The 27,699-nt window shown below is 38.6% G+C and overlaps 4 protein-coding genes and 2 non-coding genes across 9 annotated transcripts; all 6 read right to left on the reverse strand.

Annotated features, from left to right (window-relative positions):
- Window positions 1–4,650: 4,650 nt before the first annotated feature.
- psat1 (phosphoserine aminotransferase 1) lies at window positions 4,651–12,083 on the reverse strand. The gene is made up of 9 exons (XM_074639202.1): window positions 11,897–12,083; window positions 10,319–10,379; window positions 9,627–9,696; window positions 7,950–8,155; window positions 6,783–6,955; window positions 6,455–6,624; window positions 5,509–5,637; window positions 5,205–5,342; window positions 4,651–5,060 (listed from the first exon to the last, which is right to left on the reverse strand). Exons 1-9 carry the CDS (start codon window positions 11,951–11,953, stop codon window positions 4,958–4,960), a joined length of 1,107 nt encoding a protein of 368 aa, XP_074495303.1. The 5' UTR covers window positions 11,954–12,083; the 3' UTR covers window positions 4,651–4,957.
- A 2,138-nt stretch (window positions 12,084–14,221) lies between these two features.
- On the reverse strand, window positions 14,222–19,670 carry kiss1rb (KISS1 receptor b). Its single transcript, XM_074639203.1, has 6 exons — window positions 18,669–19,670; window positions 18,095–18,219; window positions 17,673–17,808; window positions 15,905–16,143; window positions 15,669–15,821; window positions 14,222–15,510 (listed from the first exon to the last, which is right to left on the reverse strand). The coding sequence occupies exons 1-6, from the start codon at window positions 18,886–18,888 to the stop codon at window positions 15,274–15,276; spliced, it is 1,110 nt and encodes a 369-aa protein (XP_074495304.1). The 5' UTR covers window positions 18,889–19,670; the 3' UTR covers window positions 14,222–15,273.
- Window positions 16,653–16,724, reverse strand: trnae-uuc (transfer RNA glutamic acid (anticodon UUC)). The gene has a single exon. It is a non-coding gene; the product is annotated as a tRNA-Glu (tRNA).
- On the reverse strand, window positions 17,195–17,266 carry trnae-uuc (transfer RNA glutamic acid (anticodon UUC)). Its single transcript has one exon. It is a non-coding gene; the product is annotated as a tRNA-Glu (tRNA).
- A 167-nt stretch (window positions 19,671–19,837) lies between the features above and the next one.
- On the reverse strand, window positions 19,838–23,132 carry LOC141770218 (uncharacterized). Of its 4 annotated transcripts, XM_074639854.1 has the most exons (4): window positions 23,059–23,132; window positions 22,894–22,963; window positions 21,935–22,394; window positions 19,841–20,926 (listed from the first exon to the last, which is right to left on the reverse strand). In XM_074639854.1, exons 2-4 carry the CDS (start codon window positions 22,948–22,950, stop codon window positions 20,799–20,801), a joined length of 645 nt encoding a protein of 214 aa, XP_074495955.1. In that variant the 5' UTR covers window positions 22,951–22,963; window positions 23,059–23,132; the 3' UTR covers window positions 19,841–20,798. The 4 variants fall into 4 exon arrangements, with proteins under 4 accessions (XP_074495957.1, XP_074495956.1, XP_074495955.1 ...); XM_074639856.1 differs by lacking the exon at window positions 23,059–23,132 and having other exon boundaries at window positions 19,838–20,926; window positions 21,935–22,307; XM_074639855.1 differs by lacking the exon at window positions 23,059–23,132 and having other exon boundaries at window positions 19,839–20,926; window positions 21,935–22,329; window positions 22,894–23,047.
- A 173-nt stretch (window positions 23,133–23,305) lies between these two features.
- Window positions 23,306–27,384, reverse strand: isca1 (iron-sulfur cluster assembly 1). Its single transcript, XM_074639204.1, has 4 exons — window positions 27,229–27,384; window positions 25,406–25,459; window positions 24,746–24,851; window positions 23,306–24,278 (listed from the first exon to the last, which is right to left on the reverse strand). The coding sequence occupies exons 1-4, from the start codon at window positions 27,307–27,309 to the stop codon at window positions 24,130–24,132; spliced, it is 390 nt and encodes a 129-aa protein (XP_074495305.1). The 5' UTR covers window positions 27,310–27,384; the 3' UTR covers window positions 23,306–24,129.
- Between the last annotated feature and the right edge of the window lie 315 nt (window positions 27,385–27,699).

Here is a 27,699-nt window from a genome sequence, read left to right on the forward strand (position 1 = left end):
TGAAAGTAAGAAAATAGCTAGTCGCTTTTTTTTTTTCTGACTCAAAAAAGAGTCAGTTTCAGAGGTGACACTTCATGATGAACCGCCATCTAGGTAGTTTTCAAGAGGTATATTAAATCTATGTGGAGGGGGGAAAATAACTTAATGGGAAATATCACTTAAAGGATCTTGCTTCTACAAAAGTGGGCTGCAACATAATACAGACGCTAAGCCTGAAAACGCTCAGAGAGGCTGCAACATCAATAGTTCAATTCCCACTTATATCCACCCATACAACCATTGATGCACTGATAGATTTGTAAAGCATGAAAGAGAAAAACGCTGACAAAACATTCGTCTGCATCTCATTTTCTATTATCATGCCCACTAATAGCCTTTTTACAAACGTGTACATCAGGAGAGGAGTTCTTCCTGGTAATAACCTAAAATATACAGCTCCTGGAAAGTGAATTACATCGTATGCATTACAACAATAACTGTAAACAACATGCTTTTCTGTGTGTAATGTGAATATATTTTCAGTGCTTGAAATTTATTCTTGAAAGGAATAAATGCTAAAGATCGATAGAAAGTGAAATGCAATAATGTCGAGCTCTGTCAAAACATTATGAGGCAGAGATTCGGCGAAGATACTGATTTTGTTCTTTAGTTGAGGACGCTTCGTTCGCCTGGGGTGACGAGTTGACCTTATCAGAGGAAACCACACTAATCAGTGTGTGTGTGTGTGTGTGTGTGTGTGTGTGTGTGTGTGTGTGTGTGTGTGTGTGTGTGTGTGTGTGTCGTTCTTGTGTATTAATTACCATATCATCTATTATTGGACACTAGTATTATTATATTAATATATATTATCTACCATATGTTGTCAATCTATTAATGTATATGCTTTGGCAACATGATTTAATCAAAATTTTATGTAAAAAAAAATAAAGCCTTACTGAATTGGTGGAGTCAGACCAGTTTCTTGATGAACGCTGACACCTAGAGGTCATTTGCTGCAAAAACATCTTCTAAGTTCATTTTTATTCAAGCTTGTTAGCAGCACATGTGGCTGAGACTCTAAATATTTGGGCATCTTATGAGTTAAGAGTCAGTGGCCTTTTTTAATCTCTTCTTAAAACATACATCTAATTAAGGGTGATTTTAATTGAGCTTTTCTTTCTATCATTTGACTTAATTTTGCCTCAATTGTGTCTTTGTCACTGTTATTTTATAATACTGGGATTTGTTTAACCTATTTTATCATGGTCCAGGTCTTTTTTTGTCACTTATGGGTTCTCCATTTTATTTGATTTTATATTTAATATTTTTATTTGGGGCCTTGTGTGAAACACTCTGTAACCTGGGTTTTAGAAAGTGTTCTATAAATAAAAATGATCATGTTTATTTATTATTGTTATGATTTTTCAGGAAAATGCCTGCTGCAGTATATCCGGGGCAGTTACAAACGGTTACAGACGACTATTTGCATGTATTTAAAAAATATACACACCTATACAAACAGTATAGTGGACCCTGCCACCCCAATATGTCTTCTGTGAGACCTCTGTAGGAGAGGAAAAAACATTCATACTGACAAACAATTCAAATATGGAAAAACATATTGCCATATTTAAACAAATAGCCTCTATGAGGGATATAATTGAATACTGTTATTTCCCACTTATAAACTTCCTGTCTCCTACCCAAAGCAACTTGAGAGATGGAAAAACATGGGGACATGCTTGAAGATGTTGCAGTGCAGGTGAAATGTTTGTCTGCAGACATAAATACTTTTCAACCTGTATTAAGAAATCTCATGTACAAATTTATATGCCGGCTTAATCACTCTGAGAATGACATCATCTTGTGGTTGTCTAACATCAGATTTAGCATTACAGGGTACCAATCACAGCCGTGGAGGCACTGGTATAGTTCTTTATATGTAAGGCATTGATGTATGTATATATTTATATTTTGAATATCTTTTAATCATGACTTTTTATAGTGCTTCCTGTATTGTAATGTATTATATGTAATGTATTGTTGTTTTTTGTTTTTTCTTATCTGGACCTTAAGTCTGCAATAAAGTTTGAATTAAATTGAATTGATGTCGTTCAATGCCTGTTATATATATATTATAAAACAGTTTTATATACTGTTTTATATATATGGCTATATTGAGCATATTGACTGAGAAAGCTGATTTCTTCTGCTGCAGTCTTGCCAGCTGTGCCTACATGTACCAGAATGCATTGCGCCCGACGTTCGAGTTCGCAACGTCTGATAGAGCAACAAAATAAACTCACAAAAATATCAGATAATTAAATATTGTTACACCTAAACAGAAAAATACAATTGTACAACTTATGAACTCAAGATTTTCTCTTACACCGAACTAAGACCGGCTTAATTACCTTGTTAACTCATCATAAAATACACATTAAAACTGGACAGAAACACAATAAAACTCACTAAACACGTCTTGGTTAGTGTTTCCACTGTTCCAAAAAGCTGCAACTTTGGTTTGGTCGAAATTAGTGATGGGAATTCCGGCTCTTTTTAGTGAGCCAGATCATTTGGCTTAGCTCACCAAGACGAGCCGGCTCTTTCGGCTCCTAAACGGCTCTTCATTTTACCACTTCTGCCTTTTATAATTCAGCCAAATTTAGCTCTGTTTTGACCTATGATTAGTATCTGTGCACATATACATCACTTAAACTATTCCATATCATTATACTAAACCTAATAATTTCCAGAATACCATAATTTTACATGCTGCTTCGTTTCCGACTGTCATTCATCTTGTCAGCACTCTGTATTTATTTCCGTAAACAAAGGACATCACTGATATACGGATGAACAACCGATTTGTAGCCAAAGAACATATTACCAAGAAATGAAAGTCAATTGTTGGTTCCATTGCCGCCATTTTGGACTGAAAGCGACTACCGGAAGCCAGTATAAATGTCCGCATAAAAAGTGCCATATAAAAGTAAAACAAAATGATTTATATTCTATTTTCATATGCTGCCGAAATTGCCGTGTTGAACAATAAAATATTATAATTTAATATAATAAGCGTTTTCAGTTCAAAATGGTGTCAGCAGCTGTTGTCAAAAAAACACCGGAGTTTCGTGTCTTTGCGTCTATGCTACTTGAAATAGCACGCACAGGAATTTATTGTTTCAATCGACTACATTTACCATCAACACTGATTGGACATCAACATAAAAAGTAACAAATTTCTCTTTTAACGTGTTCAAATTAACCTTGTTTTTAGTTATTATTTAAATTAGAATACATTTTGGGCTTTAAAACGGTGATTTATAAGCAAGAGGCCCCAAGATTGTAGTTTTTCACAGATAAAGTGATGTTGAGTGATGGAACTAAACTGGAGAGCAGGAGCTGTTGACACTCACATGCACAGTAGAAAAGAGTCAAATAAATAAATAAAGTAAACGCACTCAACACAGCTCTCACAGTCCCATCACAAAAAGTCATTGTGAAGCAAATCTACATAACAATTTTGTATTTTTAGCAGCCTGTAAGGGTAAATTACGTCATTGATCCCTGTAATGAAATTCTCATTTTGCTTCTCCTCCAGGGAGGTCAAAGGTCAGGGACAGATACACTCAGTGCTCATGGAGCTGATACGGCAGCTGAAGAACAGCCTCAGCAGGATGAAGGCAGCGGGGAACTGGCCTCTGGACATCCAGATGGAGGACGGTCTCTCTCACCATGAAGCCATCCTGCCGCCCTGCTGATGTTATGAAGACCTGTTCACTCCTACATACTGAGCTGTTTTCGCTGTCAGTGAAGTAGTAGGAGGTGACTGCTGCTGAAGATTAACTGTGCTTGTAAAGTAGTTGTGCTGCAGATTATTATTTAAGAGTAAAACACCAGGGTTATTATAGTACACTAAAACAAAAATAAGCAGTGAAAAATATTGTTATTAAACTGAAACTAAATCAAAACTATGTCTTTTAAAGAAAAACTACACTGAAATGATATTGCCTGATTAAAAAAAAGAAAGTAAATTCATTTCAGTTTAAGTTTTTTAGCAACCCAAAAAAGGAAACAACATGAATTTGAACATCTGGACTACAGCTTTGAAGCCAAAAACTGCCAGTTTTGAGACAACTCCCAGACCGGGCAACGCCGTGGTAGCGACCTGTCAATCACAAGGTAGCCCCGCCCTAAAGCATCCCCTGCTTTATGGTCTATTTGACTCTAAATGGGACCATAATTTACTAAATAAACATCGTGCTGTATTGAAGAAGACTTGAAACTAGCGATTGAGACCATGAACTCATGTTTACAATGTTTACTGAGGTAATAAATCAAGTGAGAAGTAGGCTCATTTTCTCATAGACTTCTATACAATCAGACTTCTTTTGGCAACCAGAGGAGTCGCCCCCTGCTGGCTGTTAGAGAGAATGCAAGTTTAAGGCACTTCAGCAACCCAGAGGTAGCCCACTGGGGTGGAGGCAGAAATCTCACACCTTGATATCTAAAGATCTGCTAAAAAAAAAACTGTCTCAGCCTCTCTGTTCTCAGACGGGCAAAGTTATCACTCATTGATATTGGTTCATAATGGTTTTAAAATACAAAATATGGTGCATAGTGAAACAGCACACAAGAGGAGAAATAAATTACACTGCGAAATGTAAATATTGCCAAGTCAGATTTACTGGAATGTAAATAATTTTGAACAAACAGGAATTACCTACAGTATGTACATTAAAGCACTGTTAGTCAACAAATTCATTAAAATATTAATTCTATGAAACACAGATGTAATTAAGACATTTCTGACAAGAGTAGTGGTTAAAACTTATTGAGGACAATTAACGGGTTTTACAAAACGTGTGTCTAAAGGTGCATCTTCCAGATCCAACATGGATCTCTGAGGGCTTTTTTTAACCGGAGTGTTGTAATGCTGCTGTGTGATATCAGCTGACTCTTAGTGTGGCCTGTTTTATTGGTGCTCTTTCAGGAATTCTTTCATGAAGGTGGCCAGGGCTTCAGTGTCCTCCACGGTTACAGCGTTGTACAGAGATGCACGAATTCCTCCAACTGACCTGCAGGGGGAGACAAACCATCACGTTTGAGCTCTACAAAGCTCTAGAAAACAAATCCAATATGCATCCAACTGTAAGTAACCCATGAAACATAGAAATAAAGTAGGTAATAATGCAACAACAGGAGGCGTGTGTTTGACTAACCTGTGTCCTTTCAGCGATATCATTCCACGTTTGGATGCACCGGCCAGAAACTCCTTTTCCAAGGCCTCATCTCCCTCTTTCTTCCCCACACGAAATGGGAGATTCATGCGGCTTCGACAAGCCAAGTCTACGGGACACCTGGACAGGTGGACACAGCGGTAAGTAGCGTTAAGTTTAAATTCTCCCTTATTTTTTATGGTCATTGTATACTGTGGACCTGGACATTCCCAGAAAGTTATGACCTTCAATGAATTTCCTATTTCAACATACTGTAGATCTGCCGCTGAAGTTTAGTGATACTTACTCATAGAAACCATTAGAGGCGCTGATGATGTCATAAATCATGGAGGACTTCTGCTTGTTGAGCTTCTCCATGGCAGCGCTGCCGCCGTTGTTCTTAATCCACTCCAGAACCAGACCCATGATGTAGATACTGAACCGACAAAATTAAGTTATGAATAATTTTTTACTTGATGATTGTGAAACATTTCTAAATATCCTTAAAAAGGAATAGTTCAATATTTTTGGGAAATACACTCATTTGCTGGCCAGCTAGCCCGGTTCTGTCCAAAGGTTAATTATCACTATTTAAAACATTATATCTCGTTTGTTTCCTCCATCCAAAAAACGACATATAAAAACATGTTTTTACAGGGTCCACTGGAATCTAGTCATCACGGTGACGTTGCTAGGCAACCAGTGGAGACTCCAGGAAGGAACTGGTCCCAGCCAAGAAATTGTCCAACACATAAACCCCCCCGGAAACCCACAACGTGTCGATTTACACTTCAGTTTTTGTACGGATTAAACAAACAATATATGACGTGTTAATTGGTGTTCTTTGGAGGTGCTGATGATTTTTTTTTTTTACCTTTGGACTGAGCTAGGCTAGCCGTTTCCCCTTGTTTCCAGTCTTTATGCTAAGCTAGGCTAACCAGCTGTAGCTTCATATTTAAAAGACAGATGAGAGTGGCATCAATCTTCTCATCTAACTCTTAGCAAAAAATTAAATAAGTGCATTTCCCAAAATGCTGAACTGTACCTTGAAAACTCGTCTGGAGAAAAATGCAACCAGTACTTCCAGGAGACATAGAAATCAGTGGAAAAAAAGTCCAGCAATGTTTTTAAAAACTTGTGAAACATGTACATTTTGCAAATGTATTTGACCTTGCCGACAGTAATATATTGATAATCCACAAATCTGTAGGAAACGTGAGCTTCTGACGATAAAAACAGAGGTGCGTTTGTACCTGAAACACGGCGGTGTGTTGTAGAGGGAGTTATTCTCAGCCTGCACCTTGTAGTCCAGGACAATAGGACACTCTTTCAGAGCGTGGCCTATCAAGTCCTCTCTCACGATGACCACAGTTACTCCGGCACAGCCCACATTCTTCTGAGCTCCGGCGAAAATCAGCCCAAACTACACAATGCAAGAGGACAAATGTTAAAATACGACATGGGTGCAAATTTTCACTTACAATTTGGGGATCATAAAGGTTTCCTGTTACTGATTTGGGGCACAAGGGGCCCAGAAGCGAAAGAGTTGAATATTTTATTCAGCATCATTCTTGTCCTCACCTTCGACACATCCACAGGTCGGGACAGGAAGTTGGAGGACATGTCGCTGACCAGGGTCACCCCGTTAGTTTCAGGGGTGAAGTTGTACTCCACGCCGTGGACCGTCTCGTTGCAGCAGTAGTACACGTAGGAGGCGGAGGGGTTCAGGGTCCAGGTGCTGGGGTCGGGGATTTCTGGAGGGAGCAACAACAGAACATAGTTAAACAAGACTCACATATTTAAACCAGTTTATTTGGTTATTTTTAAAGCCAGTTCTCTAAACCAAACCATTGACTTGTAAAAATCTGTTGGATCTGTACTAAACAAGGATGTTTTCTTAAGTCTTTGGAATATGATGTGTAGTCCAGGACATCTCTGCAGCACCACAATGTCTAATTTAAAAATGGTATTTTTGACACACATTTCACTTTTAACTTATATTACCAGTAGGCCATATGGCGATTTTGATAAAATTTGTATTAATTGTGCAGCCCTACAAAAGGGAGGACCAAGAACCTGCTCTCTTTCTGGATCTTTTTCTTTAGAGTATTTTGTTTCCACCAGCCAAAATGAACTTTTGGCAAACATGGCAAAAACTAGATGTGCCAACTGACTATCTGTGTACAGGGCCAGATATTCAAAAAAACATGCAGGTTGTCTTTCTGGCGATGGCAGACTGAAGAAAGTTCTTTAATAAAAACCAGCCCGTATGAGGACAGAAGGTGCAACATGTTTGGATTTTGTATTACCCATCTTATAATTCATGTGTGTTAAAAGAAACACTGTGAAACTGCCTCCAAACATTATGATGAACAAAAGCTCCACTGAAAACCCCAGTCGGACCCAACCATGTGGAAAATGCTGCTCGTTGAGAGTCTTTCATTGGTTAGTCGGCTCTATTGTTTATTGTGTAACAGCCTGGGCACACAGACAGGTTTTGTACTGTCTTGATGCAGCGGGAATGACCAACTCATAAGATCTGAAACTACTTTTTGATGTGGTAATTAGGTTGAACTTTAAAAGGAAAAAAAAGTAAGGTTGAAATGACTTGAGTTATAAAACCGCTCTCTCATTCTGGGACTAAACCATATCACTAATACATGCTTGCTATTAAAACACCATGTTGGTTGAATAGCCATAAAGAAGACCATTATCCTCTAAATCAACACAACATGCACACAGACTTACTTGTGTAACTGTCCAGCTTCGGGTGGACAATGTTGACTTTGCCGTATTTCTCCGCTTCTTTTGCTGCCTTTGCCGACCACGTCCCGGTCACCAGGTAGTCGGCGCACTTGTCCTCTTTAAGGCCAATCAGGTTGAGAGGAACGCCGCTGAACTGTCCCGACCCGCCGCCCTGCAGGAACATCACCTTGTAATTGTCTGGAATGTTTCTGTGAAGACAAAAATGTCACTGTGTTAAACAAACACTGTATTATAGAGCGCGAACAGACAGACCTCACACTCATCTCACCTTCTTACACTGAGACACAGTTTGCAAAATATCTACAGACACAGTTTATTAGTATGTAATACACTGGTGAGGATGAAATGTTTTAGAGCTAGAGTGAAGATTTCATGAAACTAGAAAAACCTAATGAATCCATTGGTACCAACCATGTCCTACTAGCTTGTCGAGAAGGAGGTTAAATAACGCTCCAAATTTACTAATTCTGGCGAGGAAAACCTGTCATGGCCATTTTCAAAGGGGTCCCTTGACCTCTGACCTCAAGATATGTGACTGAAAATGGGTTCTATGGCTACCAACGAGTCTCCCCTTTACAGACATGCCCACTTTATGATAATCACATGCAGTTTGGGGCAAGTCATAGTCAAGTCAGCACACTGACACACTGACAGCTGTTGTTGCCTGTTGGGCTGCAGTTTGCCATGTTATGACTTTAGCATGTTTTTTTATGCTAAATGCAGTACCTGTGAGGGTTTCTGGACAATATTTGTCATTGTTTTGTGTTGTTAATTGATTTCCAATAATAAATATATAAATAAATTTGCATAAAACAAGCATATTTGCACACTCTCATGTTGATAAGAGTATTAAATTCTTGAAAAATCGCCCTTTAAGGTACATTTTGAACGGAAAAAAAATGTGTGATTAATTTGCGATTAATCATGATTAACTATTTTAATCCATTGACAGCCCTAATTGCAATACTTTCATCACACTTAACAGACATTTATTCAATAAAAATCTATGAGATTGCCACTTAAAATGATTTTTTAATGCTAAAATTGCATTAATTTAAATACTGAAATCCCTAAAGATATTAATGTAATTATTAGTGGTATGAACATATCTAAATATGTTTAGGTTATTCGGTTTATTAACCTTTGGCACTTAAAAGGTACATGCTGTTTTGACAGATTATAAAGAGGAGGGCGAGGTTGAATGTTAACTTCTACGTGGAGAAACACACCTACTTGATTGACAAACACTACGTCAGCACGGCCCAACCCTGAACCTTTCTGGCATTCAGCCATGACAAACACTTGAAAAAGAAGTAAATGACATAAAGGAACATGAGAGAGATGTACAGCTAGTTATTAATGTGGCAATATAATCCTTCCCATCATCCTACTTGTCCCATTATTTATATGTAAATGATTTTTATGGAAGTTTATGGAAGAAGAAGTCACCACAGAATTCCTGAGTATGATGGTACCACCTGTTTCAAAATGTATTACCAATATTATGTGTATATTGTAAGAAAATATAAATGAACATGCTAGTTTGGAAGTGTTGCGATGGTGCTGCAGTACAATATGGAGGAAGGAAAGAGGAGTGAAGGAGGAGGACAACACAGTAGATGGCTAGATGCCATGTGAAACAACAAAAGCAGCACTTACAACAACTCTCGCATCAGACTCTCTGTCTTGTTGAGGATTTTGTTGAAGTCTGCTGATCGGTGACTCATCTCTGTTTTGAACAGAATCAAAAGCACTTTAATTTCATCTCACCGTCATCTGCATTTTATTATATCATTAGACTATTATTACATTAAACATTGGCACACATCTCTAGAACAGATTCCAGTGAAGGATGAAGCAGCGCTGAGCTATGAGGGCAGATAATACTGTTGATCTGAGTAGACTAGTGAAGTTATCATGAATCTGGACACAGGCTCTTGGTGTGTGAGAAATATGTCAAGTGATGTATAAGTAAGTAAGATATCTTTCAAAGGCCTTTTAGTACAACGTTCCTCCACTGCAGTTAAAACATGAAGAGGGAATGTTCTACTAAAAACATTGCAACTTTGGGAGAGATACTCATGTTTAATTCAGACTGATAATAGCTTCAGATAAACTTTGGAATAACAGTTTTGTACACAGCGAGGAATGTGAATTTTGGCGCCCATCACTTCCATTGAAAGTGCATTGAATGATTATAGCAAGAAAAACCTGGTTCAATGTTCATATGGGCACATGACTACTGTTTTAAGACAAAAAATAAGTTTATAACATACAGTATAGATGTATTGATAATGAGTAACAGTAGTTTTGTTTCGTAATAACTGAAATGCATCTGTAGTTCTACTCACCGAGAACACTGATACCGAGGCCGCTGAAGTTGAGGAGCTCCTTCTGTGCGTGAAGCAGCACCTGCAATATAAAACACCACATATGACGTATTTCTTCAAAGACCTGAAACTGGGTCAGAAATGATGATGATGGTCTGTAAAAGGACGGTTTAAAATGTATATTTAATATCATTCTATTTATTATTATGTATTTTATTTTTTAATAATTCCCTCATTTATTGTTATTCTTATTATTAATAATAATAATGTTTTTAATTTCACTAATATATTTCAGCATCTACTGTCTTCTTATTGTCTCATTTTATTGCTTATCTGCACTTGTTTGATGTGTAGCATTTATTTTTTTAAAGCACTTTTGAGCTACAGCTCTTGTATGAAAAGTGTTCTATAAATAAAGTTATTATATTATTATTAAAAGATAAAGTGCAAGCAGCATTAACAAGAAGTAAATGTCCATGTAAAAGTCCAAAACTCAGAAGCAAACTAGAGGAGAGGTTGTGTTTGATTTTTGACAGTAACCATTATAACATATAATGATACAGTGCGTTAACCATTATAACATATAATGATACAGTGAGTTAACCATTATAACATATAATGATACAGTGAGTTAACCATTATAACATATAATGATACAGTGCGTTAACCATTATAACATATAATGATACAGTGAGTTAACCATTATAACATATAATAATACAGTGAGTTAACCATTATAACATATAATGATACAGTAAGTCTAACAAGGCCATTTTACCACAGAATACAACACAAATTGTATTGTTCCTCTTAATCCAAATAAAGATTATCCAGATTTCAATGTGATTTGTTTAGAGATTGGAGATGTCACAAAAAAAAATGTTTTTGCAAATATAATTAGTCAAAAAAGTAAAATATCTACAGATTATTCTGTAGGCTACTGTAGATTAGTGGTGTTGCCCATCATGCTACATGACAGATATGTTGATGTAGCTACAGTTTTCCCATTTGTTTTTGTTTCAATATGTTTATGGGGATCTACAACACCTCAGACTCACCAATACAAATATACATTTATGTCCTCAAATAATGTGTTTTATGCAAAAGACCAAACACACAAAATACTCTGCACAGATGTGGATGTAACTGAGTTCAGCAGAGTCTAACACTTTTTGTCTTCACTCTTTGAACTTAAAAAAAGGTCACCTTTAAGATGACATTGCTTTTATCTTTTACATCAAGTGTGATGTGATATCTTTCTGCCATCTAGAGGCTGTATCTGCTGCTGCCAGTGAAGCACAAAGGGAGCAGGTTTCCACATGAATGAATGAGGATGATGCAACTCAACTCTCAGTTTTCAGCCTGCAGGAGCTGCTGACAAACACAACTAAAAAAGTCAATATCTCACATAACTGCTGGTAAAGTCTGTGTCATAACGAGGAGGAAACACGTCCGACAGATCCACCGTCAATATGTCAATATGTAAATGTTGAAATGTTGCAATGATGCTTTTAAGTAACAAGTTAGCTCGTCTCCTTTCGCAGCTTTTTTTCTCTCACAACGTCGTTACACAAACCGAGTAAATGGGTCTAAACTTACAGATTGAGGGAGTTTTGCAGGTCCTGCTCCAAAGTTGATGGTTTGTTTCTGCTCCATGATGATAGAAAAGGTTTTCTTGTGGATGTTTCCAACGTTTGATTCAGAGATGCGAATGATTTCCACCTCAATCTCTTCTCTCTCTCCTCCTGCAGCTCAGCTCGTCGGCTGGACAACAATTATATAGCAGCGTGTACAATGTTGCGTTCAGGTACTCCTCGTAAACTTGAACTCACCTACTTACAAAACAAGTCGTAGTGTAAATAGGCTGTACATAGATATAAATACATAAGCAAACATCTCTTGACTTCTTTTGATTTTTTGGGGGTTTTTTTTAAACAATGTTTTTATTGAATTTTACATATAGACAAATATATATATATATATATACACATACAGAGAAACTAACAATAATAATTAAATTATACAATGAAATGTTTAGTCAGAATTTCAAAGAAAAAGACACGACATTTCATGTATTTCATGTATTTCACATATTTAACGAAGAAAACAAGTAAAAGAAAAGAAAAGACAAAATAAATAAATAAATACCTCAAAGAAGAAAAAGAAAGAAAAAAGAAAACACACCTTTTTACTTGTTAGTGTTTTAATCGTATTATTAGCAGATATTGTGACAGAGGGATATATATATATTTTTAGGGCTATCAATTGATTAAAATATTTAATCATGATTAATCGCATGATTGTCCTTGATTAATCGCGATTAATTGCAAATTAATCACACATTTTTCATAAAATATTAGCAAAAAAAATAGTTAAATTAAATTCAAACATTTACAAAGGTACAAAATTACAGATGTAGATGTTGATAAATAGATGTTAAAAATCTTCATTTATAATAATTAAGGCTGTCAATCGATTAAAATATTTAATCGCAAATTAATTGCAAATTTTTTATCTGTCAAAATGTACCTTTAAAGGGAGATTTTTCAAGCATTTAATACTCTTATCAAGATGGGCGTGGACAAATGTGCTGCTTTATGCAAATGTATGTATATATTTATTATTGGAAATCAGTTAATAACACAAAACAATGACAAATATTGTCAAGAAACCCTCACAGGTACTGATTTAGCAAAAAAAATGCTCAAATCATAACATGTAAACTGCAGCCCAACAGGCAACAACAGCTGTCAGTGTGTCAGTGTGCTGACTTGACTATGACTTGCCCCAAACTGCATGTGACTATCATAAAGTGGGCATGTCAGTAAAGGGGAGGCTCGTGGGTACCCATAGAACCCGTTTTCATTCACATATCTGGAGGTCAGAGGTCAAGGGACCCCTTTGAAAATGGCCATGCCAGTTTTCGCTCGCCAAAATTTGGCCAAACTGTGGACCGTTATATTTAACCTCTATTATTTAGCTAGTATGACATGGTCGGTACCATTGGATTCCTTAGGTTTTTCTAATTTCGTATGAGACCAGAATCTTCACTAGCGTCAAGAATGAGTCCGCTACAGCCTCATCTTGAGGTCAGAGAAAGTGGCAGTGCCAGTTCTTCCTCCCCAAAATTTAGCGCAAGTTTATTTAACCTCTTTTGCGACAAGCTAGTATGACATGGTTAGAACCAATTGATTCCTTAGATTTTCTAGTTTTACTCTAGCTTTAAAACTGAGCCCGCTACAAACTAAAAATCGCAAGTTGTGCTAATGCGTTAAAGTAAATAGTGGTGTTAAAATGAATTTGCGTTAATGTGTTATCGTGTTAACTTTGACAGCCCTAATTTTTTTTACATACTTTAGAGATATGAAAACAAATATGAACTGCAAACTTAATTTAATTTGTGTTTTATTTTGTTATTAAAAACACAACAACAGATCCACAACAATAAAACAGAAACCTTTAGATTACACAAGAGGCCGCCAATCTACAGCAAGAAAAACCTGTTTTCAATGTTTATACTGGCACCCGACTAAAACTGCTCGCCTTGCCCAGTTCATAAACCAGGCTTGTATCTGGTTGTCACATTTTGCATCGTGTTTTATTCCCTCATGTTCATTCTGTGTAAATTCTAATATTTTTGGCGTCACCTGAAGGCAGCACAAGGACCCCAACTTCTTAGGCAGCCCTCCCATTGGCTGCTGTCACATGTCTGATTGTTCAACCACTGTCACGCCACAAAAAGTGTGAGCACGCGCGAGACATGCACGAGAGAACAGACACATAACTTCAGTGCAAACCAAAAAAAAACTGATTTAAAATATGTTCATGTTGTTGTTGTTATTGCCCATTGTGTAAAAATTCCTTTAAGTAATTTAGGTGAAATACAGTAGCAGTAGTATTAGTTGAAGTAGTACTTTGATTTCAAATCAGTGCAGGTCAGCAAATTAAACCTGCAGTAGGCAGAATTTGATGTCACAAATATACAATATTTAGACCCTTGACACAATTTTAAGCGGAAACATTCTAAATGTGTCCCAGTTTATTCCTGGTTTCAGTGTATGTAAAGGGTTTTTTGAACATTACAGCATGTAAACATGTTCTAGTAGAAACACAAAATACAAGTATGAACCTGAAAATTAGCATAATATGGGACCTTAAACAAGGCTGCCAGGTCAAGATATTTCTGACGTCCCCGTCCACAGCACTGTATTGCTTTGCTCCGGTGTCGGTACTCCTGTCTGATTTTCCAAGTTGGGGGTGCACCGACCGTCATCTATTGTAGGTAATAAACCTACTATGGATAAGTACCTCATACAACCCCACTTCAAAAACACCTGAACTATCCCTTTAATCGCATTTATTTATTGGAAAATGTCTTTCCATATATATTCTAGTGTGTAAATGCAACACTGCCTCCTGTTGCACACAATGCACATCATGTACAAGTAGCCGGGCTGACATCTACACAAGGATTACCTGCATAAGTGCATAGACTCACAGACATAAAAGCATGTTTTAGGGCTTTTGGAGGAAAATAGCCTGGATCCCATTGTTGTGTTTGTTTTTCCCAACATGCCAATAAAGCATATTGAATAGTGCCGAAGATAAAACCAAGAGCTCAGACATGCTGACATCCAGTAAACTGATTGCATCAGTCCAGCTAAGTTAGAAAAATGTGACAAAGATAATGTGCTTCAGCAGCTTGTGGAGGTCATGAGAGGCTCCTGATCGGTTTGTCCTTTTTAAGAGATCACATGGCAGCCGTTACTCCTCTCCTCTGTTTGTGTGTAAACCTGTCACTAACTGGTGTTGGTAGTACTTTCTATTTTAAGCCCATATTGTGCCAGGCTGGTCTATGTGTGTGTGTCTATTTCTGTGTACGCCAGGTATACCGTGGTGAGCAGACCGCTCTCATCTCCAGAACAAACCATAAATAAACAATGAGCGCACAGTGTCCAAACGATGAGCGTGACCTTTCAGGACCCAGATGAAAGAAAGTGCATCTCTGCTTCTCCTTTGGGCGCCTGGCGATCCATCTCTCCCCCGTCCTCTGCGACCATGTTTCCCACCCTGACCTTCCCCCTCGTGCGCCGCAGAAATACGGCGGGGAAGGCGTGCTTGAAGGCCTTCCTGAAGTTGTTGCCCATGAAGGCGTAAACCAGCGGGTTGACGGAGGAGTTGGAGTAAGACATGCAGTGACCCCAAATTTTCAGCTGTCGGTGCAGAATGGAGAGGGACTCAGATGAAAGGCATACATTTCTGTCTCCGCAGTCCTGTCATTGCCTGATTTTATTTTATTATACAGTATATAATGTATCTGGTTACACCCCTACTGTACCTACGGCATCAAACATCATGGAGAGTACGTCACCTTGTATAGAACGTAACTGCGGAGGCCAAACGCTTGCAGGAGGATGCAGACCTGGATGGGGCCCCAGCAGATGAGGAAGAGAGCGACCATCACCACGACCATCCGGGAGACTCGCGCCCTCACCGCCGCTGCTCGCTCTGCCTGAGCCTGAAGCTGCAGTTAGGGAGGCTTTAGTGATCAGAAACACATTCTGCTCTCTGTGGATTTCAGTGAATTAGAAGATATCTTTCTCTTACTTGGTAGCTGCTGTCGATGGGGTTCACGCTGGATTGCCCCATGCGCTTGAGCATGAAGGCGTAGCAGGCGGTGATGGTGAGCAGGGGCAGCAGGTAGACGGCCAGGAAGCTGTAGATGATGAAGGCTCTCTGGAGGCGGGCCGAGGGGAAGACCTCGCTGCAGTACGTCTGAGGGCCAAACCAGTCTCCGGCCTCCAGACGCTGGTACACGGCGACGGGGATCGACAGGAGCAGGGAGCCTGGAGAGGACAGAGGACAGAGGACGAGACTGTGGGACTCAGAGCATGATGTTCATAGCACGTTTCACTTATGTGGACAGCAACTGGAGAACCAACTGGAGAACCCCCAACTGCTCTCTAGCCGTTCTGCAACTTACTGGGATGGTTTGTTTTCTGACTTCAGTTTAAAGGGTAACTTGGGTATTTTTAAACCTGGATTTTCCCATGTTTTTGTGTCAAACTGACTAATGGGGACAACAACTTCTGAAATTGGTCCAGTATTGAGGGAGAGCGCTGTAGACGGCAGCTGCTCACAGGTTGCAATATGGTGCTATTGGGGCAAGCTGGCGCCATCATTTACGTCCACTAATAGAGTCTATTTGATTAATCTAATAGAGAGCTGTATTAGATTAATCAAATGCACATATTCATGTTTATATGTATATGTCGCTGTCTTGCTCAAGGACAGTTCAACATCAGACATTAGGAACCTGGAACTGAACCGCTAACCTTGTGGTTAAAGGAATTAGTTCCCATACCGGGAGTTGAACCCAGGCCGCCTGGGTGAAAACCAGGAATCCTAACCGCTAGACCATATGGGACTTCTCCTTGACTTGGACTTGCATTAACAGACAGATAGCGTCAACAGAAAGGTAAGAAAAACATTATATTTCTCTGTAGGTTCACACCATAATGTTGAAAAAAGAAAAGCATTTTTAGTGAACGTAACGACATATTGACGGTGCCCATGGTGGAAACGTGAGTGGGTAGGGGGCAAGGTTTGTTGTGTTGGAGTACAGAAAATGTAGCTTAGTATTAGCTAAAAGATTTTCAGATGATTTCGACAATATGGATGAGGTCTTTGAATACTATGGACAGAGTATATGGATATTCAGATTTCACAATGGAACTTGAAAAATCTTTGAACTTTTTTAGATTCATTATATACATACCAGGAAATTTGACCTAGGAGGGGTGGGCTGCTGGGGTCACTGTTTTGCTCAAGGACACTTCAACATCAGATATTTGGAACCAGGAATTAAACCACCAATCTTGTGGTTAAAGGAGCTAGTTCCCATACCGGGAGTCGAACCCGGGCCGCCTGGGTGAAAACCAGGAATCCTAACCGCTAGACCATATGGGACTTCTTCTTAAGTGGGACTTGCACTAGCCAAGACACCGGATCAAGAGAAAGGTAAGACAAACTTTTTATTACTCTGTAGGGTCCTTTCCAAAATGTTGTCGGACACTTATAATGACCATCTGAGCCTGTCAGTGGCAAAAACAAGAAATTTTAGTGAACATCTGCTCACTTGCTCTTGCAGTTCGTTTCGTAGCTGCAGTCTACAGCGCTCTCCCTCAATACTGGACCAATTTCAGAAAGTGTTGTCACTATTAGTCAGTTAGACACAAAAACATGAGAAAATAGGGTCCAGGTTGAAAAATACCAAAGTTACCCTTTAATACGGTAAATAATTATCATTAAAGGGAGGGTTATTGAAAGGTAAACACAAGGTCGTGAATGTGTGCGTGGTGTGTCAGTGTGATACCTATCCAGATGGACACAGAGACGACCAGAGCCATGCGTGGGGTTCGGTGTCGCAGCGACTGCAGAGGATAGACGGTGACGTAGCAGCGGTCCACACTCATAGCAGACAGAGTGATGCATGTTGCCTGAGCGGTCACCTGAAACACCAGGAACACAAGTTGGTTTCTGTTTGACACTTTATACTTTTACTGCTAACAGACCTTTTATACTTTCAAGTTGGTTTTATGTTTTGGGCCAAAGTTTTGCCTTATTTAGGTAGCTGTAAATCTGGAGTTATTCTGCTGTCTCATGGGACTTTTTAATATTATTATTATTATTATTGCAGTACTGTAGCATGGTGTTTTGGTCTCCATGCCATGATATTACATGGTCTCCAGCAATTCCAGGCATCTTTGTTTATGTGTTCATGTGTGCGTATCTCACCTGCTGAAGGTAGCTCACCAGTCGGCACATGAACTCCCCAAAGATCCAGCTGGGCAGCGGGTACAGTGTGGCGGTGAACGGCACGCAGCAGACCAGGAACAAGATATCGGTCGTGGCCAAGTTTACTGGAAGAGAACAAGAGCAGTGATTCCTTAAACAGAGAAATGTCATTCAAGACATGTCCAGGTGAGAAGCATTCAAAGGGGCAAAAAAGACCATAAATAACTGTATCAATACCAATAACAGTGGTAGGTGCTGAGGCCAAAGATATGCAACAATATATAGGCAAAGACAGGGAAGAAGAAGACTGCTAGCAGGTAAACATGGACGTACACAATTTGGGATTCAAAATACTTAAAAATTGGCTTTGTAGGAGTTTTATGAGGAAGAAATGCACTCAACAGGTCCTGCAGAAAGAGTCCTTTCATTTATATGTTATCTTTTTTCTTTGGAAAGTAATAATTTCCTGGAGTTTCCTGTTTGTACCCTTTAACTTCTGTTTGGGGCATCCTACTTCCTTTCTCTCACTGGATGGTCAAACAAAAGGATACCCAAAAAAAGAGTGAAATGTTACCTATGTAAAGGTTGGTGACGGTCTTCATCTGCTGGTGCTTGGTGACCACGTGGATGACCAGCGAGTTCCCGACCAGGCCGACCAGCATGATGAGGCCGAAGAAGGTGGGGACCAGCCAGGCGTCGACCAGCACCGGTGGCCCCGGACCCTCCAGAGCGGCGGACTCGTTGCACACGGACCCACATTCTGCACCATGATTGGCTGCTGGTTCCACTATCATCTTCACAAATCAGAGCCAGCAATCTCTCTATGGTGTATGTAGAACGTATTTGACTTTGCAGTGGCTGTTTCCTAACAACACAATTTAAATGTAACACAAAAATACCATCATTGCAGTATCAATCATTTTTAGACATTAAAAACATTTAAATAGGTTCATATCAGTAATCTATATTTTTTTCTTTAAATTATCTAAATTATTTCATGACATCAGAAAAAGCCAATTCAAATATTTAAGCATACTAAATAGTAATAATAAATAGAATAAAATAATAAGCTTCTCTTACCTGTGTTGTTCCTGTTTGCTCCTGCAGTGTTCCTCTCTCTGCTCTCTAAAGAGAGGTTTAGTCCTGTGTGTTGGTCAGTGATGGGATGCTGTTGTGTTCGCTGCAGGTCTGAGATGAAAGCTGTTATAGACCAGCTAGGGAGGGGAGGGGGATTCTGGAGGAAACCGTCATTTTGCTTTGTGAGCGTTTATGTGAAAGCAAAAAAAAAGAGACTGAGGTAGTGGGAGCTTTTAAACTCAATCTCCATCATTGCCTGTAATTATCCAGGACCGGGTGCCCTCTAAAATGACTGGATTGACTGACTGGGTGCAGCTGGATTCAAATAAAGTTATTTTATTTCTTTATCATGTGAACATCCAGAGGTTGCAGTCAATGTTAGCGTCAGCTCAAACTACAGCTGAATTTAAAGGAGCAGTGTGGCGTCATCTAGTGGTGTGGTTGCAGATTGCAACCAACTGAGTTTCCCTCCGCTCTCTCCTCCTTTTCCAAGACTAGGGTAACGGTAACGTGAGCCGCCAAGTGCAAAATCGTGGTAACGCTGTTCACCTCATTCAGAGGTCATCCTTACCATAATAACACTACTTTAGGAGCAACGGAAGTCGGACGGCGGCTGGCGGTATGACGGTTTAGCACTGGCAAATGGCATTCCGTTTATGGACACGGAAGTTGTAGTACCACCGCTTGGCCACTACAAAAATTTGCTTCAAATCCTGGCGTACTTCCTGGGGGCTTGCATGGCAGACTCTGTGAAGAGGACCCGCTCCCTATGTAGATATGAAGGGCACATTATAAGCTAACAAAAACACAACAAATCTTAGTTTCAGGTGATTATACACTAATGAAAACTTAGTTATGAATATTCCATTTCTGCTAATAGATCCCTGAAATGTTACACACTGTTCTTTTAAATACAGCTGAGACAACTGTGCAAGAGTCTGAGTGTAATCTATTTTTTAATCAGACTTCGATGTCACAAAAATCACTATTTCCTCTCAATTTGATTAAAGTTCCGTCTGATGAATTAATTTGAGTCCAGCAACTGTGTTGTTGGGCAGAAATTTAAAAATATTTTTCACATGTAACCAGGTCAGGGATGCTATCAGAGCTTGATCTGGTTTCAGATAACAGCTGTCACATGCTGAGTTTCAATATGCATGCCAGTCTGCTAAAAAATGATACGCAATAACAATTGATTCATTATAAAAACAGGGAAAGCACAGTGACTGCTTCTTATCTGCAAACCAAAATGAAAATGCATGAACGATGGAGGCAGCTGGGGGTCGTGGTGACAGTACAGTTTGATCTCCCCACAACAAACACAGTTTTTAAAGCTCTCATTACGTCTTTCATGGCCTCTGCTGCAAAGTAGCAAGTGGCAAACTGTGCCAACTGCACAGCGTGACACAAGAGGTGATAAAACGTTCAAAAACAATGGTGACATCTGTTGTTTATGCTGTTGTTGTTTGACATGTTGTCTTCAAACCCATCTAACATTTAAGATTTTCTTTTTATCTGCTTGAGATCTGTAAAAAAACAAACAGGTTATATCTCTCTTCTGGTTTCAGTTTGATTTTATCTTTTCAGTGTCTTTGTCTTGAGTGAGTGTTACAGGTGTGGGTTGCGATTAGTCGTGGCGAGTAGTTTTTCCAGCTGTCTGAGAGTTCCTTCGGACTCCAGATTTCTTTGAGGCTCCTAGAAACAGCTTCACCTGGAGGTCCGTCAAGTCCTCAAAGAACCATTCACTGTTTGGTCCTGGATCAGGATCAAGCATTACAACAATTAGTGAAGGATCCAATATTGATCTGTCTATATCTATCAAAACCATTTAGTCTTTTTCTGTGCTCCATAGTGAAAAACCCAATTGTACTAACAATATTTTCCTGTGCAATATCAGATAAATAGCAATATCCGTCTGAGAATAACTAATAATACTGAATGTTGAATATAAATAATTAATTATTCCTTATTTCATGGGCTATTTTGGGATTTATATTTTATTATTACATACTTGTATATGAAAAAAACAAATAACAAAGTATTCGAACACTGATTTGGCGGTTGATTACCATGGCAACAGTCGAAGTTTTGAAGCATTTGAGTCAGCCTTAATGTGATCACAACGAAATGGTCTGTCACAATCTTATTAAAGTTATTATGGTGCATTTACACTTGTTTATTATGACCGAAAACTTTGATAAAAAACATATATAAAGTTGTAACAAATAGTACTAGTTATTAATGTTAATATATCTTTGATTAATAAGGTGGAGAGTAAGTGGTTATTTATTTATTGATTACCCTTGATATTACATCTTATGTGAGGATATAGGGGATAAAGGGAATTTTCACAACTTGGCAATGAAAAATGTATCTTGATCAATGACTAATTACTGATTTATGAAGCATAAATCATTCATTATTGACATTAATAAAGCCATTAATTACAACTTGTAAACCCTAAAAGGCCATATAACCTCTTTAAAGTTAAGAAGCCTTCAGAATAGTTGTACAATATTTTGATCTTAAAATAATTACTTTATTACCATATTTATCTAATTTTCATTAAAAGACATCACAAACTAACTACAGCAGTAAAGTAGTAACTGTAAAACAAGTTATGTGCCTCTCCAGCCTATTTAGTTTCATTAGTTTCATTAATTTCATTAGTTTCATGAGTTCGCTCCCTCCTAGTTGTGTGGAAGGAGAGCAATAATGGATCTAAATATATTTGTGAATGTAATGACTTAATAGTTTATTGACCTGTTTGGTGAAACTGTTGAGGCGGCGTCCTCCGTGGTTCACAGGACTGATGTTTGGTCGAAACCTCCACGTCTAGGATGTGATGATGCATCTCTCGCTCTGAAAGCCATTCTCCAGTACAGCAGACTGAGTCAGAGGGCAGCGTCTGAGATTCTTCTACCAGGAATGGAGGGATGACAGGATCTGAGGATGGTAAACTGGGTTGTTCCCCCTGAGATGAAGGTACTGCAGGAACAGGTACTGAGGCAGCTAAACTCTCTCTCAGGTGATCCCGCCTTTTAAACCGAAACTTGGACAACCGACTGATGTTCTCAGGGAGGACGGCTCTGGATCTAAAGGTCCCGTTGGTTTTGGAAGAGCCTGTCCCCGTGTTCTTCAGGGTGCAGAGGGAGGTGCTGATGTTACGGGGGTCAAAAGATGGTGATTTCCTTTCAGCCAAAGTCTTTAATAACTCTGAAATCTGAGAAACAGGCAGCAGAGGAGGGAGTTTCACAGAAATCTGACACAGAGATGAATGAAGATTCTGCCAAAACACATCATCCTTCAGTGACTTTCATCCAGTGTAAGGGATTTTTTGATGAAAACTGAATGGCTTCTTGTCTAAAGTTTTAAGCATTTGTTTGTATAATGATTCCAGTGATTTTAAAGCTATAGAGTGTATATTAGGCCAACTTATCAGACAACAGGTGATGTGGGAGAGAGCCATTGAGTGGAAATATATCGTAGCTGCCTGTGTTGATAGGAATCTTCTGGTAAACCTGAAATTTGCCTAACTGCACTTTACTTTACAGACCCTTTTTATGTTAGTTTTGAAGCCGAGGTTTGAATCTATGGAGGATCTGTGCATCCCTCCTTTCTCCCTTGGTGGTATCATCCTTGACACAGCATTTAAAAACAACTCTATTTTAGAGTAGAAATGCTTTGAAATAGTAAAATCTAATAAATACTGTATTTACTACCTTAAGCCCATACAACTCTCTGCTATCAGGATCCCCATCCTTGTTTTGATTGTCCATGATCCCAAAGGACCTTAAAAAAAACAAAGCGCCCACTTGTTACTTCAGTAATGTTAATAAAATCCTATAATATGGATGATTAAAATAAATCTTTTAAAATGCCCATACCTCCTTCTGCTTCTGTCTGAACACTAAAGTCCACTGAAAAGAAGTGACAGTTTAAAAGCTGAACATGAAGATGCAACAGTTGAGCTATCACCATGACAACTGAGATGAAGATTCTAATGGCAACCGAGCCGTCACCATGACAACCGGTCTAAGTTTGTCATATCGGTTAGGCTGTTAATGATCATCCTGGCACAAACCCTACAGTCAAGACTGCTGAGCATAAGACAGTGAACACACAATTTCATAATACTGGATTTATCTTCTTTATTATTTTAATATATACACACGTATTTCACAGAACAAACACAAAGTGCTGGCTTTTATCAAGCAAAAAAGAACATAAACCTCATGTACTCTTACTGTATTTGAAGGGATACATGTTTTGTGCGTTTTTTTGTTTTTTGTGCGTTATGATTCAAGAGAGATATACATTCTTTATATTTACACAGAGAGATAAATATACACTTTACAATGCAATAAAGCAGTTTCAAGACACTCAAACTCGTCCTTCCACTTTTGCATACTGCTGGGTACACGACACTGGGTGATGGTACACCGTCCTACAGTGTTTATGAAGAGCTAATGTTGGCCTGTAGATGTTGGCGGATAGATTCAAACTTTCCCATTATTTCCCCATTTCATCTTGCACACAAATCACGGTGATTTTTATACTGAATTCCTGAAAATAACATGTGTAAGTGTGAAAAATGGCAGCCAGTCACTAAATTAAAAAAACATCTTGCTTTTGAGGTCCATCTAAGGTTTTTATTGGGATGCAGAGTCGAGTATAAAAAAGCGGTTGCCAACATCAGAGGTGTCTGAACCTAAAATCAACATGTTGAGATAGTTTAGACTACATATATTGTATTAAAACCTTCCTGTAAGTTTGAATATGCATACTTTGGCTTCACAAGTGCCTGTATGTGAGTGCTACGTAGTAAGAGCAGTGGCGGGAACGCAGGCACGTCCACACCTCAGATTTCTTTGTCAACATTCAGTCTCTCAGTCTTCATGGACAGGACGGGGTTTGGAGCAGGGAGGGTTTGGGAGAGGACGGAGGCTCCATGATGCTCAGATGTTGAAGCTTTCTCCGCAGCCACAAGTGCCCTTTATGTTGGGATTGTTGAAGACAAATTCACTGGCCAGTTTCGAATCCACAAAGTCCATCTCAGTTCCCAGAAGGGTCAGCTGAGCCTTCTTCTCTATGAACACCCTCACACCTGCAAGAGAGTCACAGAAGAGACGCCGTCAAGTTCTGACCTTGGCGTCAATACTCAGACACAAGGTTGTGGGTTTGATTATACGTTGCAAACAGTGAAACAGCCTTTAAAATTATATTCATATTAAAACCACTATGTGTAGAATTTGAACATTTCCATCTTTAGCAGGAGGTTAAAGGTTGCTGTGGCAGACGGCAATGCCTGCTGAGAATCATTCTTTAAAAAATGTATTTGATCTTTAATCAGAATCAGAATCAGAAAGGTGTTTATTGCCAAGTGCAAGGGGTATACACGAGGAATTTTCTTTGGCTTTTTTGGTGCGAGACAAACAGTATAATAACAAAGAATAGATAAAACGTTAGAATAAAATAAAATAAAATAAAATAAATAAAATATTACTCTGTCCATCTTCATAACACAAACATTCAAAATCTTTAATAACTACAAGGAAAGCACAAATAGCTTACCATCCTGCATCACTTCCTCATCAGATTTGCCTCTCTCCTTGGTGTAGTCCAGTGTGTAAGTCATTCCATTACAGCCACGCGTTCTCACTCCGACTTTCAAACCGATCTATGAAGAGCAAGACAGACCATCAATGTCATTTAACAATCACTACTTTTTAGCTTCATCAGTTTTGCAATATACTGTATATACTGTATATTTCTGTTCTAATCCAGCTGCCTGGCAAGGTAAATTGATTTGGGCAGATATGGAGGAGCAGAGTGAAGATGTAACTACAGAGCAGCAGGAGGAGGAAGCATCCCAACCAACACAAGATGAGGAAGAACTCTGGTTACATGATTACCAGACATTTGCACACCGTAGAGTATTTTGTTTTGTCAGCTTTTGAAATGAAAGATGAGCAAATCCTGCAGGAAAATCAAGTCTTTTTTTCTTTTGGTATACCTCTAAATACTAATTTGTGTTATATAATTGTTATATTGCACTGACTGAAGGCAGGCTGGTATTTACTTGCAGCAGAAGAGAGAACAACCCAATTTGTTGTAAAAAAGAAAGACTCAAAACAACACGGCACCCTGCTGCCATAACAAGAGAAGCACTGTCTGTTTGATGACATTATAGATATGATGTTTCAGTGAATGTTGGCCGCATCAGTTACTCACATATTCTGGCTTGTTCTCCAATAAAAACCTGATCTTGTTCACAGCTGCTGGAGTCTAAAGAAAAGACAACAGAAGTTAAAGTTATTACACAATACACAGGGTTTAGATGGAAGCAGTTTATTTTTGCAAAGCTGTGACTGTTTTGAGCACACTGAGCAAAAGCATGAGAATAGAGAAACAGACGACTTGTAGAGTGAAGTACAGTTTATAGCAATAGAAGTATTTTACATTAGATTATAAATTCTTATTTATTTTAATCCTAATTTATAAAAGATAGGATGGCTAAGCCCACAAATTCTGCATCTTATTAATACATTATTTCATGTTTAATGCATCATTTGGCAGCATTTTAGGTTTACCAAGTACAGTAGAACAGTTGCTTCAGTGTTAACGTTTAGCACACTACCTTTATCAGCTCGGACCACCACACACACACACATTATCTTGCAACAGCACCATTAGCAGAAGTCATCAGGCTGATATTCACCACATGTTTATCCCATAATAACAAACCACGTCTCTCACTCTGCACCGACAGCTTGCTACATTGAGAGTCTATTTAATCTACAGTAATATCACATTGAGTACTTATCTACTAACTACTGATTATTTACTGGTATGTTTTCCTCTAGCTAAGTAAAGAGCGACAGTAAATTGGGAGAGATTGAAGTGGGTGACGTTCAACAAATGTCTCAGTATAATAAAAGGTGAGGACATCACAGATAGAGATTAAAAGGAAAAAAATAGTTTTCTAATAAGGTGGTTGGGCCACCACAAGCCTCTATAATCGCCAACTGGTGTTCAATTGGGCTGAGATCTTGTGACTGTGAAGGTCATAGCATATGATTCACATAATTTTGATACTCATCCAACTATTCAGTGAGCCCTTGTGTGGGCTTGGGAGTCCTGTGTTTTTAGACCTTATTATGGACTAAAAGTTTGGATATTTCGGCCTCTGCTATGTCGATTTTAAACCGGTCTCTTGTGAGCCGTATTTAAAGGTCCCATATCGTGCTAATTTTCAGGTTCATACTTGTATTTTGTGTTTCTACTAGAACATGTTTACATGCTGTAATGGTCAAAAAAAACTTTAATTTCCTCACACTGTCTGTCTGAATATGCCTGTATTTATCCGTTGTTTGAAACGCTCCGTTTTAGCGCAATTTGATGAAAATAGAAAAAAAAAAATGAAATAAAAAATAACTTCAGCTGGAATTTAAAAAACGGTCCATGTGTACTTCCTGTCAGCTGATGATATTCACATATACTGTAACCTGGAATAAACTGGGACACATTCAGAAAGTTTACGTTTAAAATTATGTCAAGGGTTTAAATATTGTGCTTGATTCAAATGCAGAGTTTCTGAATGCGGGCTGTGTGTATTTCCATGTGGATTGAGCGTTTCGATACGTTCGCAGTATTTATATAGGACTTAAGCCTGCTTTATAATAAAAAAGACATGAAAATCTCACGTTTTTACCATATGGGACCTTTAAGTATTCGATCCAGCACATTACAGTTCTTACCTTGTAAAATTAACTTACATAACGTTATTGTTTTTCAAAATTGTAATAGAGGGTTAGGCTAACTTAACACTGTTGTCTCTGTATAGTGTTAATTGTTAATGCGCAGTTTAACTGTCGCTGTTATGGAACAGAGCAGTCGATGGCACATTACCAAACAGATCAGATTAGCTTAGCTTAGCTTTGGGTCACGTAACGTTCACGCCTCATACCAGCCGCTGGGTGTTAACGCTACCGTTTGAGTTTTAACACATACCGAACAGACAGAAAGGTGTGTTTTACTGTGTGTTTATATCTCACCAGTGTCAGAGCGGCTCTAGTCGGTAGTATCTTTCTCTTGCTGACCGCTCGGACGGTCGCTCTCACCATGGAGGCAGACATGTTGCTGCAGCTATAATCACAACATTCAACTGCGCAGGCGCAGAACAATATTGAACAACCGCCCCCAAAATAAGCAGTCCAGCCTGTGATTGGCTGATATCGTGACGGACGGGCGCATCAGCCAATGGGGTTCACGGATTAAGACTCACATAAGCTTCTGTTGTGTAACCTACTTGTAATATTACATAAGGACTGGAAAGTACTCTAAAACCTTTCAATACATCATTTATGCTTCTGTAGGAATACTCGTCTGGATTGTTTTCATTTCATTCATCTTGACTACTATATTACTTTGAAATATACAGTATATATATATATATAATATATATATATATATATATATATTATACATATTATATATATTACACATATTATATGTATATGTATATG

This window comes from Sebastes fasciatus, chromosome 6, assembly GCF_043250625.1.
Source record: "Sebastes fasciatus isolate fSebFas1 chromosome 6, fSebFas1.pri, whole genome shotgun sequence".
Taxonomy (NCBI): Eukaryota; Metazoa; Chordata; class Actinopteri; order Perciformes; family Sebastidae; genus Sebastes; species Sebastes fasciatus.